The sequence below is a fragment of the Drosophila suzukii genome, chromosome X, assembly GCF_043229965.1.
Source record: "Drosophila suzukii chromosome X, CBGP_Dsuzu_IsoJpt1.0, whole genome shotgun sequence".
NCBI lineage: Eukaryota > Metazoa > Arthropoda > Insecta > Diptera > Drosophilidae > Drosophila > Drosophila suzukii.
The window spans coordinates 12894075-12911787 of record NC_092084.1 but is presented as its reverse complement, the minus strand read 5'-3'; the positions used below and the strand labels follow the sequence as shown (position 1 = coordinate 12911787).

The following is a 17713-nucleotide window of genomic DNA, read 5'->3' as shown; positions in this document are numbered from 1 at the left end:
AGTCCAAATGTCCAGTACCGAAAAGGAAGAGAGAACTACAGAGGAAAAATCTACATTTTCGGAATCTCAACGGCAATCAAGTACAAAATTATTTGAATCATCACCTCAATCGCCTACAATATCCAGTACTTCAGTCCAAATGTCCAGTACCGAAAAGGAAGAGAGAACTACAGAGGAAAAATCTACATTTTCGGAGTCTCTACCGCAATCAAGCAGAACTGTTTCAAAATACGAAACAACTCCAGAGGAAATGTCTTCATTTTCGGAATCTCAACCGCAATCATTATTTGAATCATCACCTCAATCGCCTACAATATCCTGTACTTCAGTCCAAATGTCCAGTACCGAAAAGGAAGAAAGAACTACAGAGGAAAAACCAACATTTCCGGAATCCCTTCCGCAAACAAGCACAACTTTTTCAAAGTCTTTTCCTCAATTGAGTACAATATCCAGTTGTTATTTTCAAACATCGAGCTCAGAAAAATACGCAACAACTCCAGAGGAAAAGTCTACATTTTCGGAATCTCAACCGCAATCAAGTACAACATTATTGGAATCATCACCTCAATCGCCTACAATATCCAGTACTTCAGTCCAAATGTCCAGTACCAAAAAGGAAGAGAGAACTACAGAGGAAAAATCTACATTTTCGGAATCTCAACGGCAATCAAGTACAAAATTATTTGAATCATCACCTCAATCGCCTACAATATCCAGTACTTCAGTCCAAATGTCCAGTACCGAAAAGGAAGAGAGAATTACAGAGGAAAAATCTACATTTTCGGAGTCTCTACCGCAATCAAGCAGAACTGTTTCAAAGTCTTTTCCTCAATTTAGTACAATATCCAGTAGTTATTTTCCAACATCGAGTATAGAAAAATACGAAACAACTCCAGAGGAAATGTCTACGTTTTCGGAATCTCAACCGCAATCAAGTACAACAATATTTGAATCATCAACTCAATCGCCTACAATATCCAGTACTTCAGTTCAAATATCCAGTACCGAAAAGAAAGAGAGAACTACAGAGGAAAAATCTACATTTTCGGAATCTCAACGGCAATCAATTACAAAATTATTTGAATCATCACCTCAATCGCCTACAATATCCAGTACTTCAGTCCAAATGTCCAGTACCGAAAAGGAAGATAGAACTACAAAGGAAAAATCTACATTTTCGGAATCTCAACCGCAATCAAGTACAACATTATTGGAATCATCACCTCAATCGCCTACAATATCCAGTACTCCAGTTCAAATGTACAGTACCGAAAAGGAAAAGAGAACTACAGAGGAAAAATCTACATTTTTGGAATCTCTACCGCAATCAAGCACAACTGTTTCAAAGTCTTTTCCTCAATTGAGTACAATATCCAGTAGTTATTTTCCAACATCGAGTGTAGAAAAATACGAAACAACTCCAGAGGAAATGTCTTCATTTTCGGAATCTCAACCGCAATCATTATTTGAATCATCACCTCAATCGCCTACAATATCCAGTACTTCAGTCCAAATGTCCAGTACCGAAAAGGAAGAGAGAACTACAGAGGAAAAACCAACATTTCCGGAATCCCTACCGCAATCAAGCACAACTTTTTCAAAGTCTTTTCCTCAATTGAGTACAATATCCAGTAGTTATTTTCCAACATCGAGTACAGAAAAATACGAAACAACTCCAGAGGAAATGTCTTCATTTTCGGACTCTCAACCGCAATCATTATTTGAATCATCACCTCAATCGCCTACAATATCCTGTACTTCAGTCCAAATGTCCAGTACCGAAAAGGAAGAGAGAACTACAGAGGAAAAACCAACATTTCCGGAATCCCTTCCGCAAACAAGCACAACTTTTTCAAAGTCTTTTCCTCAATTGAGTACAATATCCAGTAGTTATTTTCAAACATCGAGCTCAGAAAAATACGCAACAACTCCAGAGGAAAAGTCTACATTTTCGGAATCTCAACCGCAATCAAGTACAACATTATTGGAATCATCTCCTCAATCGCCTACAATATCCAGTACTTCAGTCCAAATGTCCAGTACCGAAAAGGAAGAGAGAACTACAGAGGAAAAATCTACATTTTCGGAATCTCAACGGCAATCAAGTACAACATTATTTGAATCATCACCTCAATCGCCTACAATATCCAGTACTTCAGTCCAAATGTCCAGTACCGAAAAGGAAGAGAGAACTACAAAGGAAAAATCTACATTTTCGGAATTTCAACGGCAATCACTTACAAAATTATTTGAATCATCACCTCAATCGCCTACAATATCCAGTACTTCAGTCCAAATGTCCAGTACCGAAAAGGAAGAGAGAACTACAAAGGAAAAATCTACATTTTCGGAATCTCAACCGCATTCAAGTACAACATTATTGGAATCATCACCTCAATCGCCTACAATATCCAGTACTCCAGTTCAAATGTCCAGTACCGAAAAGGAAGAGACAACTACAGAGGAAAAATCTACATTTTTGGAATCTCTACCGCAATCAAGCACAACTGTTTCAAAGTCTTTTCCTCAATTGAGTACAACATCCAGTAGTTATTTTCCAACATCGAGTACAGAAAAATACGAAACAACTCCAGAGGAAATGTCTTCATTTTCGGAATCTCAACCGCAATCATTATTTGAATCATCACCTCAATCGCCTACAATATCCAGTACTTCAGTACAAATGTCCAGTACCGAAAAGGAAGAAAGAACTACAGAGGAAAAACCAACATTTCCGGAATCCCTACCGCAATCAAGCACAACTTTTTCAAAGTCTTTTCCTCAATTGAGTACAATATCCAGTAGTTATTTTCAAACATCGAGCTCAGAAAAATACGCAACAACTCCAGAGGAAAAGTCTACATTTTCGGAATCTCAACCGCAATCAAGTGCAACATTATTGGAATCATCTCCTCAATCGCCTACAATATCCAGTACTTCAGTACAAATGTCCAGTACCGAAAAGGAAGAGAGAACTACAGAGGAAAAACCAACATTTCCGGAATCCCTTCCGCAAACAAGCACAACTTTTTCAAAGTCTTTTCCTCAATTGAGTACAATATCCAGTAGTTATTTTCAAACATCGAGCTCAGAAAAATATGCAACAACTCCAGAGGAAAAGTCTACATTTTCGGAATCTCAACCGCAATCAAGTACAACATTATTGGAACCATCACCTCAATCGCCTACAATATCCAGTACTTCAGTTCAAATGTCCAGTACCGAAAATAAAAAAAGAACTACTGAGGAAAAATCTACATTTTCGGAATCTCAAACACAATCAAGTACAAAATTATTGGAATCATCACTTCAATCGCCTACAATATCCAGTACTTCAGCCCAAATGTCCAGTACCGAAAAGGAAGAGAGAACTACAAAGGAAAAATCTACATTTTCGGAATCTAAAACACAATCAAGTACAACATTTTTGGAATCATCACCTCAATCGCCTACAATATCCAGTACTTCAGTTCAACTGTCCAGTACCGAAAAGGAAAAGAGAACTACAGAGGAAAGATCTACATTTTCGGAATCCCTACCGCAATCAAGCACAACTGTTTCAAAGTCTTTTCCTCAATTGAGTACAATATTCAGTAGTTATTTTCCAACATCGAGTACAGAAAAATACGAAACAACTCCAGAGGAAATGTCTACATTTTCGGAATCTAAACCGCAATCAAGTACAACATTATTGGAATCATCACCTCAATCGCATACAATATCCAGTACTTCAGTTCCAACGTCCAGTACCGAAAAGGAAGAGAGATCTACAGAGGAAAAATCTACATTTTCGGAATCTCAATCACAATCAAATGCAACATTATTGGAATCATCACTTCAATCGCCAACAATATCCAGTACCTTAGTCCAAATGTCCAGTACCGAAAAGGAAGAGAGAACAACAGAGGAAAAATCTACAAAATTATTGGAATCATCACTTCAATCGCCTACAATATCCAGTACTTCAGCCCAAATGTCCAGTACCGAAAATGAAGAGAGAACTACAGAGGAAAAATCTACAATTTCGGAATCCCCACCGCAATCAAGCACAACTGTTTCAAAGTCTTTTCCTCAATTGAGTACAATATCCAGTAGTTATTTTCAAACATCGAGTACAGAAAAATACGCAACAACTCCAGAGGAAAAGTCTACATTTTCGGAATCTCAACCGCAATCAAGTACAACATTATTGGAATCATCCCCCCAATCGCATACAATGTCCAGTACTTCAGTTCAAATATCCAGTACCGAAAAGGAAGAGAGAACTGCAGAGAAAAAATCTACATTTTCGGAGTCTCTACCGCAATCAAGCAGAACTGTTTCAAAGTCTTTTCCTCAATTGAGTACAATATCCAGTAGTTATTTTCCAACATCGAGTACAGAAAAATACGAAACAACTCCAGAGGAAATGTCTACATTTTCGGAATCTAAACCGCAATCAAGTACAACATTATTGGAATCATCACCTCAATCGCCTACAACATCCAGTTCTTCAGTTCAAATGTCCAGTACCGAAAAGGAAAAGAGAACTACAGAGGAAAAATCTACATTTTCGGAATCTCTACCGCAATCAAGTACAACATTTTTGGAATCATCACCTCAATCGCCTACAATATCCAGTACTTCAGTTCAAATGTCCAGTACCGAAAAGGAAGAGAGAGCTACAGAGGAAAAATCTACATTTTCGGAATCTCAACCGCAATCAAGTACAACATTATTTGAAACATCAACTCAATCACCTACAATATCCAGTACTTCAGTTCAAATATCCAGTACCGAAAAGGAAGAGAGAACTACAGAGGAAAAATCTACATTTTCGGAGTCTCTACCGCAATCAAGCAGAACTGTTTCAAAGTCTTTTCCTCAATTGAGTACAATATCCAGTAGTTATTTTCCAACACCGAGTACAGAAAAATACGAAACAACTCCAGAGGAAATGTCTACATTTTCGGAATCTAAACCGCAATCAAGTACTACATTATTGGAATCATCACCTCAATCGCCTACAACATCCAGTTCTTCAGTTCAAATGTCCAGTACCGAAAAGGAAAGGGAAAAATCTACATTTTCGGAATCCCCATCGCAATCAAGCACAACTTTTTCAAAGTCTTTTCCTCAATTGAGTACAATATCCAGTAGTTATTTTCCAACATCGAGTACAGAAAAATACGAAACAACTCCAGAGGAAATGTCTACATTTTCGGAATCTAAACCGCAATCAAGTACAACATTATTGGAATCATCACCTCAATCGCATACAATATCCAGTACTTCAGTTCCAACGTCCAGTACCGAAAAGGAAGAGAGATCTACAGAGGAAAAATCTACATTTTCGGAATCTCAATCACAATCAAGTGCAACATTATTGGAATCATCACTTCAATCGCCAACAATATCCAGTACCTTAGTCCAAATGTCCAGTACCGAAAAGGAAGAGAGAAGAACAGAGAAAAAATCTACAAAATTATTGGAATCATCACTTCAATCGCCTACAATATCCAGTACTTCAGCCCAAATGTCCAGTACCGAAAATGAAGAGAGAACTACAGAGGAAAAATCTACATTTTCGGAATCCCCACCGCAATCAAGCACAACTGTTTCAAAGTCTTTTCCTCAATTGAGTACAATATCCAGTAGTTATTTTCAAACATCGAGTACAGAAAAATACGCAACAACTCCAGAGGAAAAGTCTACATTTTCGGAATCTCAACCGCAATCAAGTACAACATTATTGGAATCATCCCCCCAATCGCATACAATATCCAGTACTTCAGTTCAAATGTCCAGTACCGAAAAGGAAGAGAGAACTACAAAGGAAAAATCTACATTTTCGGAATCTCAACCGCAATCAAGTACAACATTATTGGAATCATCACCTCAATCGCCTACAATATCCAGTACTCCAGTTCAAATGTCCAGTACCGAAAAGGAAAAGAGAACTACAGAGGAAAAATCTACATTTTTGGAATCTCTACCGCAATCAAGCACAACTGTTTCAAAGTCTTTTCCTCAATTGAGTACAATATCCAGTAGTTATTTTCCAACATCGAGTACAGAAAAATACGAAACAACTCCAGAGGAAATGTCTTCATTTTCGGAATCTCAACCGCAATCATTATTTGAATCATCACCTCAATCGCCTACAATATCCAGTACTTCAGTACAAATGTCCAGTACCGAAAAGGAAGAGAGAACTACAGAGGAAAAACCAACATTTCCGGAATCCCTTCCGCAAACAAGCACAACTTTTTCAAAGTCTTTTCCTCAATTGAGTACAATATCCAGTAGTTATTTTCAAACATCGAGCTCAGAAAAATATGCAACAACTCCAGAGGAAAAGTTTACATTTTCGGAATCTCAACCGCACTCAAGTACAACATTAGTGGAATCATCACCTCAATCGCCTACAATATCCAGTACTTCAGTTCAAATGTCCAGTACCGAAAATAAAAAAAGAACTACTGAGGAAAAATCTACATTTTCGGAATCTCAAACACAATCAAGTACAAAATTATTGGAATCATCACTTCAATCGCCTACAATATCCAGTACTTCAGCCCAAATGTCCAGTACCGAAAAGGAAGAGAGAACTACAAAGGAAAAATCTACATTTTCGGAATCTCAAACACAATCAAGTACAACATATTTGGAATCATCACCTCAATCGCCTACAATATCCAGTACTTCAGTTCAACTGTCCAGTACCGAAAAGGAAAAGAGAACTACAGAGGAAAAATCTACATTTTCGGAATCCCTACCGCAATCAAGCACAACTGTTTCAAAGTCTTTTCCTCAATTGAGTGCAATATCCAGTAGTTATTTTCCAACATCGAGTACAGAAAAATACGAAACAACTCCAGAGGAAATGTCTACATTTTCGGAATCTAAACCGCAATCAAGTACAACATTATTGGAATCATCACCTCAATCGCATACAATATCCAGTACTTCAGTTCCAACGTCCAGTACCGAAAAGGAAGAGAGATCTACAGAGGAAAAATCTACATTTTCGGAATCTCAATCACAATCAAGTGCAACATTATTGGAATCATCACTTCAATCGCCAACAATATGCAGTACCTTAGTCCAAATGTCCAGTACCGAAAAGGAAGAGAGAACAGCAGAGGAAAAATCTACAAAATTATTGGAATCATCACTTCAATCGCCTACAATATCCAGTACTTCAGCCCAAATGTCCAGTACCGAAAATGAAGAGAGAACTACAGAGGAAAAATCTACATTTTCGGAATCCCCACCGCAATCAAGCACAACTGTTTCAAAGTCTTTTCCTCAATTGAGTACAATATCCAGTAGTTATTTTCAAACATCGAGTACAGAAAAATACGCAACAACTCCAGAGGAAAAGTCTACATTTTCGGAATCTCAACCGCAATCAAGTACAACATTATTGGAATCATCCCCCCAATCGCATACAATATCCAGTACTTCAGTTCAAATATCCAGTACCGAAAAGGAAGAGAGAACTGCAGAGAAAAAATCTACATTTTCGGAATCTCAACGGCAATCAAGTACAAAATTATTTGAATCATCACCTCAATCGCCTACAATATCCATTACTTCAGTCCAAATGTCCAGTACCGAAAAGGAAGAGAGAACTACAGAGGAAAAATCTACATTTTCGGAGTCTCTACCGCAATCAAGCAGAACTGTTTCAAAGTCTTTTCCTCAATTGAGTACAATATCCAGTAGTTATTTTCCAACATCGAGTACAGAAAAATACGAAACAACTCCAGAGGAAATGTCTACATTTTTGGAATCTAAACCGCAATCAAGTACAACATTATTGGAATCATCACCTCAATCGCCTACAACATCCAGTTCTTCAGTTCAAATGTCCAGTACCGAGAAGGAAAAGAGAACTACAGAGGAAAAATCTACATTTTCGGAATCTCTACCGCAATCAAGTACAACATTTTTGGAATCATCACCTCAATCGCCTACAATATCCAGTACTTCAGTTCAAATGTCCAGTACCGAAAAGGAAGAGAGAACTACAGAGGAAAAATCTACATTTTCGGAATCTCAACCGCAATCAAGTACAACATTATTTGAAACATCAACTCAATCACCTACAATATCCAGTACTTCAGTTCAAATATCCAGTACCGAAAAGGAAGAGAGAACTACAGAGGAAAAATCTACATTTTCGGAGTCTCTACCGCAATCAAGCAGAACTGTTTCAAAGTCTTTTCCTCAATTGAGTACAATATCCAGTAGTTATTTTCCAACATCGATTACAGAAAAATACGAAACAACTCCAGAGGAAATGTCTACATTTTCGGAATCTAAACCGCAATCAAGTACAACATTATTGGAATCATCACCTCAATCGCCTACAACATCCAGTTCTTCAGTTCAAATGTCCAGTACCGAAAAGGAAAGGGAAAAATCTACATTTTCGGAATCCCCATCGCAATCAAGCACAACTGTTTCAAAGTCTTTTCCTCAATTGAGTACAATATCCAGTAGTTATTTTCAAACATCGAGTACAGAAAAATACGCAACAACTCCAGAGGAAAAGTCTACATTTTCGGAATCTCAACCGCAATCAAGTACAACATTATTGGAATCATCACCTCAATCGCCTACAATATTCAGTACTTCAGTTCAACTGTCCAGTACCGAAAAGGAAAAGAGAACTACAGAGGAAAGATCTACATTTTCGGAATCTCAACCGCAATCAAGTACAAAATTATTTGAATCATCACCTCAATCGCCTACAATATTCAGTACTTCAGTTCAAATGTCCAGTACCGAAAAGGAAAAGAGAACTACAGAGGAAAAATCTACATTTTCGGAATCTCAACCGCAATCAAGTACAACTGTTTCAAAGTCTTTTACTCAATTGAGTAAAATATCCAGTAGTTATTTTCCAACATCGAGTACAGAAAAATACGAAACAACTCCAGAGGAAATGTCTACATTTTCGGAATCTCAACCGCAATCAAGTACAACAATATTTGAATCATCACCTCAACCGCCTACAATATCCAGTACTTCAGTTCAAATGTCCAGTACCGAAAAGGAAGAGAGAACTGCAGAGGAAAAATCTACATTTTCGGAATCCCTACTGCCATTAAGCACAACTGTTTCAAAGTCTTTTCCTTACTTGATTAAAATATCCAGTAGTTATTTTCCAACATCAAGTACAGAAAAATACGAAACAACTCCAGAGGAAATGTCTACATTTTCGGAATCTCAACCGCAATCAAGTACAACAATATTTGAATCATCACCTCAACCGCCTACAATATCCAGTACTTCAGTTCAAATGTCCAGTACCGAAAAGGAAGAGAGAACTGCAGAGGAAAAATCTACATTTTCGGAATCCCTACTGCCATTAAGCACAACTGTTTCAAAGTCTTTTCCTTACTTGATTAAAATATCCAGTAGTTATTTTCCAACATCAAGTACAGAAAAATACGAAACAACTCCAGAGAAAATGTATTCATTTTCGGAATCTCAACCGCAATCATTATTTGAATCATCACGTCAATCGCCTACAATATCCAGTATTTCAGTCCAAATGTCCAGTACCGAAAAAGAAGAGAGAACTACAGAGGAAAAACCAACATTTCCGGAATCCCTTCCGCAAACAAGCACAACTTTTTCAAAGTCTTTTCCTCAATTGAGTACAATATCCAGAAGTTATTTTCCAACATCGAGTACAGAAAAATACGAAACAACTCCAGAGGAAATGTCTTCATTTTCGGAATCTCAACCGCAATCATTATTTGAATCATCACCTCAATCGCGTACAATATCCAGTACTTCAGTCCAAATGTCCAGTACCGAAAAAGAAGAGAGAACTACAGAGGAAAAACCAACATTTCCGGAATCCCTTCCGCAAACAAGCACAACTTTTTCAAAGTCTTTTCCTCAATTGAGTACAATATCCAGTAGTTATTTTCAAACATCGAGCTCAGAAATATACGCAACTCCAGAGGAAAAGTCTACATTTTCGGAATCTCAACCGCAATCAAGTACATTATTATTTGAATTATCACCTCAATCGCCTACAATATCCAGTACTTCAGTTCAAATGTCCAGTACCGAAAATAAAAAAAGAACTACTGAGGAAAAATCTACATTTTCGGAATCTCAAACACAATCAAGTACAAAATTATTGGAATCATCACTTCAATCGCCTACAATATCCAGTACTTCAGCCCAAATGTCCAGAACCAAAAAAGAAGAGAGAACTACAAAGGAAAAATATACATTTTCGGAATCTCAAACACAATCAAGTACAACATATTTGGAATCATCACCTCAATCGCCTACAATATCCAGTACTTCAGTTCAACTTTCCAGTACCGAAAAGGAAAAGAGAACTACAGAGGAAAGATCTACATTTTCGGAATCCCTACCGCAATCAAGCACAACTTTTTCAAAGTCTTTTCCTCAATTGAGTACAATATCCAGTAGTTATTTTCCAACATCGAGTACAGAAAAATACGAAACAACTCCAGAGGAAATGTCTACATTTTGGGAATCTAAACCGCAATCAAGTACAACATTATTGGAATCATCCCCCCAATCTTATACAATATCCAGTACTTCAGTTCCAATGTCCAGTACCGAAAAGGAAGAGAGATCTACAGAGGAAAAATCTACATTTTCGGAATCCCTACCGCAATCAAGCACAACTTTTTCAAAGTCTTTTCCTCAATTGAGTACAATATCCAGTAGTTATTTTCAAACATCGAGTACAGAAAAATACGCAACAACTCCAGAGGAAATGTCTACATTTTCGGAATCTCAACCGCAATCAAGTACAACATTATTGGAATCATCACCTCAATCGCCTACAATATCCAGTACCTTAGTCCAAATGTACAGTACCGAAAAGGAAGAGAGAACTACAAAGGAAAAATCTACATTTTCGGAATCCCTACCGCAATCAAGCACAACTTTTTCAAAGTCTTTTCGTCAATTGAGTACAATATCCAGAAGTTATTTTCCAACATCGAGTACAGAAAAATACGAAACAACTCCAGAGGAAATGTATACGTTTTCGGAATCTCAACCGCAATCAAGTACAACATTATTTGAATCATCAACTCAATCACCTACAATATCCAGTACTTCAGTTCAAATATCCAGTACCGAAAAGGAAGAGAAACCTGCAGAGGAAAAATCTACATTTTCGGAATCTCAACGGCAATCAAGTACAAAATTATTTGAATCATCACCTCAATCGCTTACAATATCCAGTACTTCAGTCCAAATGTCCAGTACCGAAAAGGAAGAGAGAACTACAGAGGAAAAATCTACATTTTCGGAATCCCTTCCGCAAACAAGCACAACTTTTTCAAAGTTTTTTCCTCAATTGAGTACAATATCCAGTAGTTATTTTCAAACATCGAGTACAGAAAAATACGCAACAACTCCAGAGGAAAAGTCTACATTTTCGGAATCTAAACCGCAATCAAGTACAACATTATTGGAATCATCCCTCCGATCGCCTCCAATATCCATTACTTCAGTTTTAATGTCCAGTACCGAAAAGGAAGAGAGATCTACAGAGGAAAAATCTACATTTTCGGAATCTCAACCGCAATCAAGTACAACATTATTGGAATCATCACCTCAATCGCCTACAATATCCAGTACTTCAGCCCAAATGTCCAGTACCGAAAAGGAAGAGACAACTACAGAGGAAAAATCTACATTTTCGGAATCCCCACCGCAATCAAGCACAACTGTTTCAAAGTCCTTTCCTCAATTGAGTACAATATCCAGTAGTTATTTTCCAACATCGAGTACAGAAAAATATGAAAGAACTCCAGAGGAAATGTCTTCATTTTCGGAATCTCAACCGCAATCATTATTTGAATCATCACCTCAATCGCCTACAATATCCAGTACTTCAGTCCAAATGTCCAGTACCGAAAAGGAAGAGAGAACTGCAGAGGAAAAATCTACATTTTCTGAATCTCAACCGCAATCAAGTACAACATTATTTGAAACATCACTTCAATCGCCTACAAAATCCAGTACTTCATCCCAAATGTCCAGTACCGAAAAGGAAGAGACAACTACAGAAGAAAAATCTACATTTTCGGAATCCCTACCGCAATCAAGCACAACTTTTTCAAAGTCTTTTCCTCAATTGAGTACAATATCCAGTAGTTATTTTCCAACATCGAGTACAGAAAAATACGAAACAACTCCAGAGGAAATGTCTTCATTTTCGGAATCTCAACCGCAATCATTATTTGAATCATCACCTCAATCGCCGACAATATCCAGTACTTCAGTCCAAATGTCCAGTACCGAAAAGGAAGAGAGAACTACAGAGAAAAAACCAACATTTCCGGAATCCCTTCCGCAAACAAGCACAACTTTTTCAAAGTCTTTTCCTCAATTGAGTACAATATCCAGTAGTTATTTTCAAACATCGAGCTCAGAAAAATACGCAACCACTCCAGAGGAAAAGTCTACATTTTCGGAATTTCAACCGCAATCAAGTACAACATTTTTGGAATCATCACCTCAATCGCCTACAATATCCAGTACTTCAGTCCAAATGTCCAGTACCCAAAAGGAAGAGAGAACTACAGAGGAAAAATCTACATTTTCGGAATCTCTACCGCAATCAAGCACAACTGTTTCAAAGTCTTTTCCTCAATTGAGTACAATATCCAGTAGTTATTTTCCAACATCGAGTACAGAAAAATACGAAACAATTCCAGAGGAAATGTCTTCATTTTCGGAATCTCAACCGCAATCAAGTACAACATTATTGGAATCATCACCTCAATCGCCTACAATATCCAGTTCTTCACTTCAAATGTCCAGTACCGAAAAGGAAGAGAGAACTACCGAGGAAAAACCAACATTTTCGGAATCCCTTCCGCAAACAAGCACAACTTTTTCAAAGTCTTTTCCTCAATTGAGTACAATATCCAGTAGTTATTTTCAAACATCCAGTTCAGAAAAATACGCAACAGCTCCAGAGGAAAAGTCTACATTTTCGGAATTTCAACCGCAATCAAGTACAACATTTTTGGAATCATCACCTCAATCGCCTACAATATCCAGTACTTCATTCCAAATGTCCAGTACCGAAAAGGAAGAGAGAACTACAGAGGAAAAATATACATTTTCGGAATCTCAAACACAATCAAGTACAACATTATTGGAATCATCGCCTCAATCGCCTATAGTATTCAGTACTTCAGTTCAACTGTCCAGTACCGAAAAGGAAGAAAGAACTACAGAGGAAAAATCTACATTTTCGGAATCCCTACCGCAATCAAGCACAACTGTTTCAAAGTCTTTTCCTCAATTGAGTACAATATCCAGTAGTTATTTTCCAACATCGAGTACAGAAAAATACGAAACAACTCCAGAGGAAATGTCTTCATTTTCGGAATCTCAACCGCAATCATTATTTGAATCATCACCTCAATCGCCGACAATATCCAGTACTTCAGTCCAAATGTCCAGTACCGAAAAGGAAGAGAGAACTACAGAGAAAAAACCAACATTTCCGGAATCCCTTCCGCAAACAAGCACAACTTTTTCAAAGTCTTTTCCTCAATTGAGTACAATATCCAGTAGTTATTTTCAAACATCGAGCTCAGAAAAATACGCAACCACTCCAGAGGAAAAGTCTACATTTTCGGAATTTCAACCGCAATCAAGTACAACATTTTTGGAATCATCACCTCAATCGCCTACAATATCCAGTACTTCAGTCCAAATGTCCAGTACCCAAAAGGAAGAGAGAACTACAGAGGAAAAATCTACATTTTCGGAATCTCTACCGCAATCAAGCACAACTGTTTCAAAGTCTTTTCCTCAATTGAGTACAATATCCAGTAGTTATTTTCCAACATCGAGTACAGAAAAATACGAAACAATTCCAGAGGAAATGTCTTCATTTTCGGAATCTCAACCGCAATCAAGTACAACATTATTGGAATCATCACCTCAATCGCCTACAATATCCAGTTCTTCACTTCAAATGTCCAGTACCGAAAAGGAAGAGAGAACTACCGAGGAAAAACCAACATTTTCGGAATCCCTTCCGCAAACAAGCACAACTTTTTCAAAGTCTTTTCCTCAATTGAGTACAATATCCAGTAGTTATTTTCAAACATCCAGTTCAGAAAAATACGCAACAGCTCCAGAGGAAAAGTCTACATTTTCGGAATTTCAACCGCAATCAAGTACAACATTTTTGGAATCATCACCTCAATCGCCTACAATATCCAGTACTTCATTCCAAATGTCCAGTACCGAAAAGGAAGAGAGAACTACAGAGGAAAAATATACATTTTCGGAATCTCAAACACAATCAAGTACAACATTATTGGAATCATCGCCTCAATCGCCTATAGTATTCAGTACTTCAGTTCAACTGTCCAGTACCGAAAAGGAAGAAAGAACTACAGAGGAAAAATCTACATTTTCGGAATCCCTACCGCAATCAAGCACAACTGTTTCAAAGTCTTTTCCTCAATTGAGTACAATATCCAGTAGTTATTTTCAAACGTCGAGTATAGAAAAATACGCAACTCCAGAGGAAAAGTCTACATTTTTGGAATCTCAACCGCAATCAAGTACAACAATATTGGAATCATCACCTCAATCGCTTACAATATCCAGTACCTTAGTCCAAGTGTCCAGTACCGAAAAGGAAGAGAGAACTACAAAGGAAAAATCTAAATTTTCGGAATCCCTATCGCAATCAAGCACAACTTTTTCAAAGTCTTTTCCTCAATTGAGTACAATATCCAGTAGTTATTTTCAAACATCCAGTTCAGAAAAATACGCAACAGCTCCAGAGGAAAAGTCTACATTTTCGGAATCTCAACCGCAATCAAGTACATTATTATTTGAATTATCACCTCAATCGCCTACAATATCCAGTACTTCAGTTCAAATGTCCAGTACCGAAAATAAAAAAAGAACTACTGAGGAAAAATCTACATTTTCGGAATCTCAAACACAATCAAGTACAAAATTATTGGAATCATCACTTCAATCGCCTACAATATCCAGTACTTCAGCCCAAATGTCCAGAACCGAAAAAGAAGAGAGAACTACAAAGGAAAAATATACATTTTCGGAATCTCAAACACAATCAAGTACAACATATTTGGAATCATCACCTCAATCGCCTACAATATCCAGTACTTCAGTACAACTTTCCAGTACCGAAAAGGAAAAGAGAACTACAGAGGAAAGATCTACATTTTCGGAATCCCTACCGCAATCAAGCACAACTTTTTCAAAGTCTTTTCCTCAATTGAGTACAATATCCAGTAGTTATTTTCCAACATCGAGTACAGAAAAATACGAAACAACTCCAGAGGAAATGTCTACATTTTGGGAATCTAAACCGCAATCAAGTACAACATTATTGGAATCATCCCCCCAATCTTATACAATATCCAGTACTTCAGTTCCAATGTCCAGTACCGAAAAGGAAGAGAGATCTACAGAGGAAAAATCTACATTTTCGGAATCCCTACCGCAATCAAGCACAACTTTTTCAAAGTCTTTTCCTCAATTGAGTACAATATCCAGTAGTTATTTTCAAACATCGAGTACAGAAAAATACGCAACAACTCCAGAGGAAATGTCTACATTTTCGGAATCTCAACCGCAATCAAGTACAACATTATTGGAATCATCACCTCAATCGCCTACAATATCCAGTACCTTAGTCCAAATGTACAGTACCGAAAAGGAAGAGAGAACTACAAAGGAAAAATCTACATTTTCGGAATCCCTACCGCAATCAAGCACAACTTTTTCAAAGTCTTTTCGTCAATTGAGTACAATATCCAGAAGTTATTTTCCAACATCGAGTACAGAAAAATACGAAACAACTCCAGAGGAAATGTATACGTTTTCGGAATCTCAACCGCAATCAAGTACAACATTATTTGAATCATCAACTCAATCACCTACAATATCCAGTACTTCAGTTCAAATATCCAGTACCGAAAAGGAAGAGAAACCTGCAGAGGAAAAATCTACATTTTCGGAATCTCAACGGCAATCAAGTACAAAATTATTTGAATCATCACCTCAATCGCTTACAATATCCAGTACTTCAGTCCAAATGTCCAGTACCGAAAAGGAAGAGAGAACTACAGAGGAAAAATCTACATTTTCGGAATCCCTTCCGCAAACAAGCACAACTTTTTCAAAGTTTTTTCCTCAATTGAGTACAATATCCAGTAGTTATTTTCAAACATCGAGTACAGAAAAATACGCAACAACTCCAGAGGAAAAGTCTACATTTTCGGAATCTAAACCGCAATCAAGTACAACATTATTGGAATCATCCCTCCAATCGCCTCCAATATCCAGTACTTCAGTTTTAATGTCCAGTACCGAAAAGGAAGAGAGATCTACAGAGGAAAAATCTACATTTTCGGAATCTCAACCGCAATCAAGTACAACATTATTGGAATCATCACCTCAATCGCCTACAATATCCAGTACTTCAGCCCAAATGTCCAGTACCGAAAAGGAAGAGACAACTACAGAGGAAAAATCTACATTTTCGGAATCCCCACCGCAATCAAGCACAACTGTTTCAAAGTCCTTTCCTCAATTGAGTACAATATCCAGTAGTTATTTTCCAACATCGAGTACAGAAAAATATGAAAGAACTCCAGAGGAAATGTCTTCATTTTCGGAATCTCAACCGCAATCATTATTTGAATCATCACCTCAATCGCCTACAATATCCAGTACTTCAGTCCAAATGTCCAGTACCGAAAAGGAAGAGAGAACTGCAGAGGAAAAATCTACATTTTCTGAATCTCAACCGCAATCAAGTACAACATTATTTGAAACATCACTTCAATCGCCTACAAAATCCAGTACTTCATCCCAAATGTCCAGTACCGAAAAGGAAGAGACAACTACAGAAGAAAAATCTACATTTTCGGAATCCCTACCGCAATCAAGCACAACTTTTTCAAAGTCTTTTCCTCAATTGAGTACAATATCCAGTAGTTATTTTCCAACATCGAGTACAGAAAAATACGAAACAACTCCAGAGGAAATGTCTTCATTTTCGGAATCTCAACCGCAATCATTATTTGAATCATCACCTCAATCGCCGACAATATCCAGTACTTCAGTCCAAATGTCCAGTACCGAAAAGGAAGAGAGAACTACAGAGGAAAAACCAACATTTCCGGAATCCCTTCCGCAAACAAGCACAACTTTTTCAAAGTCTTTTCCTCAATTGAGTACAATATCCAGTAGTTATTTTCAAACATCGAGCTCAGAAAAATACGCAACCACTCCAGAGGAAAAGTCTACATTTTCGGAATTTCAACCGCAATCAAGTACAACATTTTTGGAATCATCACCTCAATCGCCTACAATATCCAGTACTTCAGTCCAAATGTCCAGTACCCAAAAGGAAGAGAGAACTACAGAGGAAAAATCTACATTTTCGGAATCTCTACCGCAATCAAGCACAACTGTTTCAAAGTCTTTTCCTCAATTGAGTACAATATCCAGTAGTTATTTTCCAACATCGAGTACAGAAAAATACGAAACAATTCCAGAGGAAATGTCTTCATTTTCGGAATCTCAACCGCAATCAAGTACAACATTATTGGAATCATCACCTCAATCGCCTACAATATCCAGTTCTTCACTTCAAATGTCCAGTACCGAAAAGGAAGAGAGAACTACCGAGGAAAAA

At 37.5% G+C, this 17713-nt stretch overlaps 1 protein-coding gene across 1 annotated transcript in view; it reads left to right on the top strand.

The window, feature by feature from the left end:
• Window positions 1-17713, top strand: part of Muc14A (Mucin 14A) — an 81578-nt gene that overhangs the window by 35939 nt on the left and 27926 nt on the right. The window contains exons 26-33 of the mRNA XM_070997236.1: window positions 330-483; window positions 3748-3921; window positions 5767-5851; window positions 6257-6371; window positions 10587-10663; window positions 14483-14797; window positions 15037-15167; window positions 17131-17287. Of these exons, the coding sequence (XP_070853337.1) occupies window positions 330-483; window positions 3748-3921; window positions 5767-5851; window positions 6257-6371; window positions 10587-10663; window positions 14483-14797; window positions 15037-15167; window positions 17131-17287 (1208 nt within the window). The remainder of the gene's footprint in view (window positions 1-329; window positions 484-3747; window positions 3922-5766; window positions 5852-6256; window positions 6372-10586; window positions 10664-14482; window positions 14798-15036; window positions 15168-17130; window positions 17288-17713) is intronic.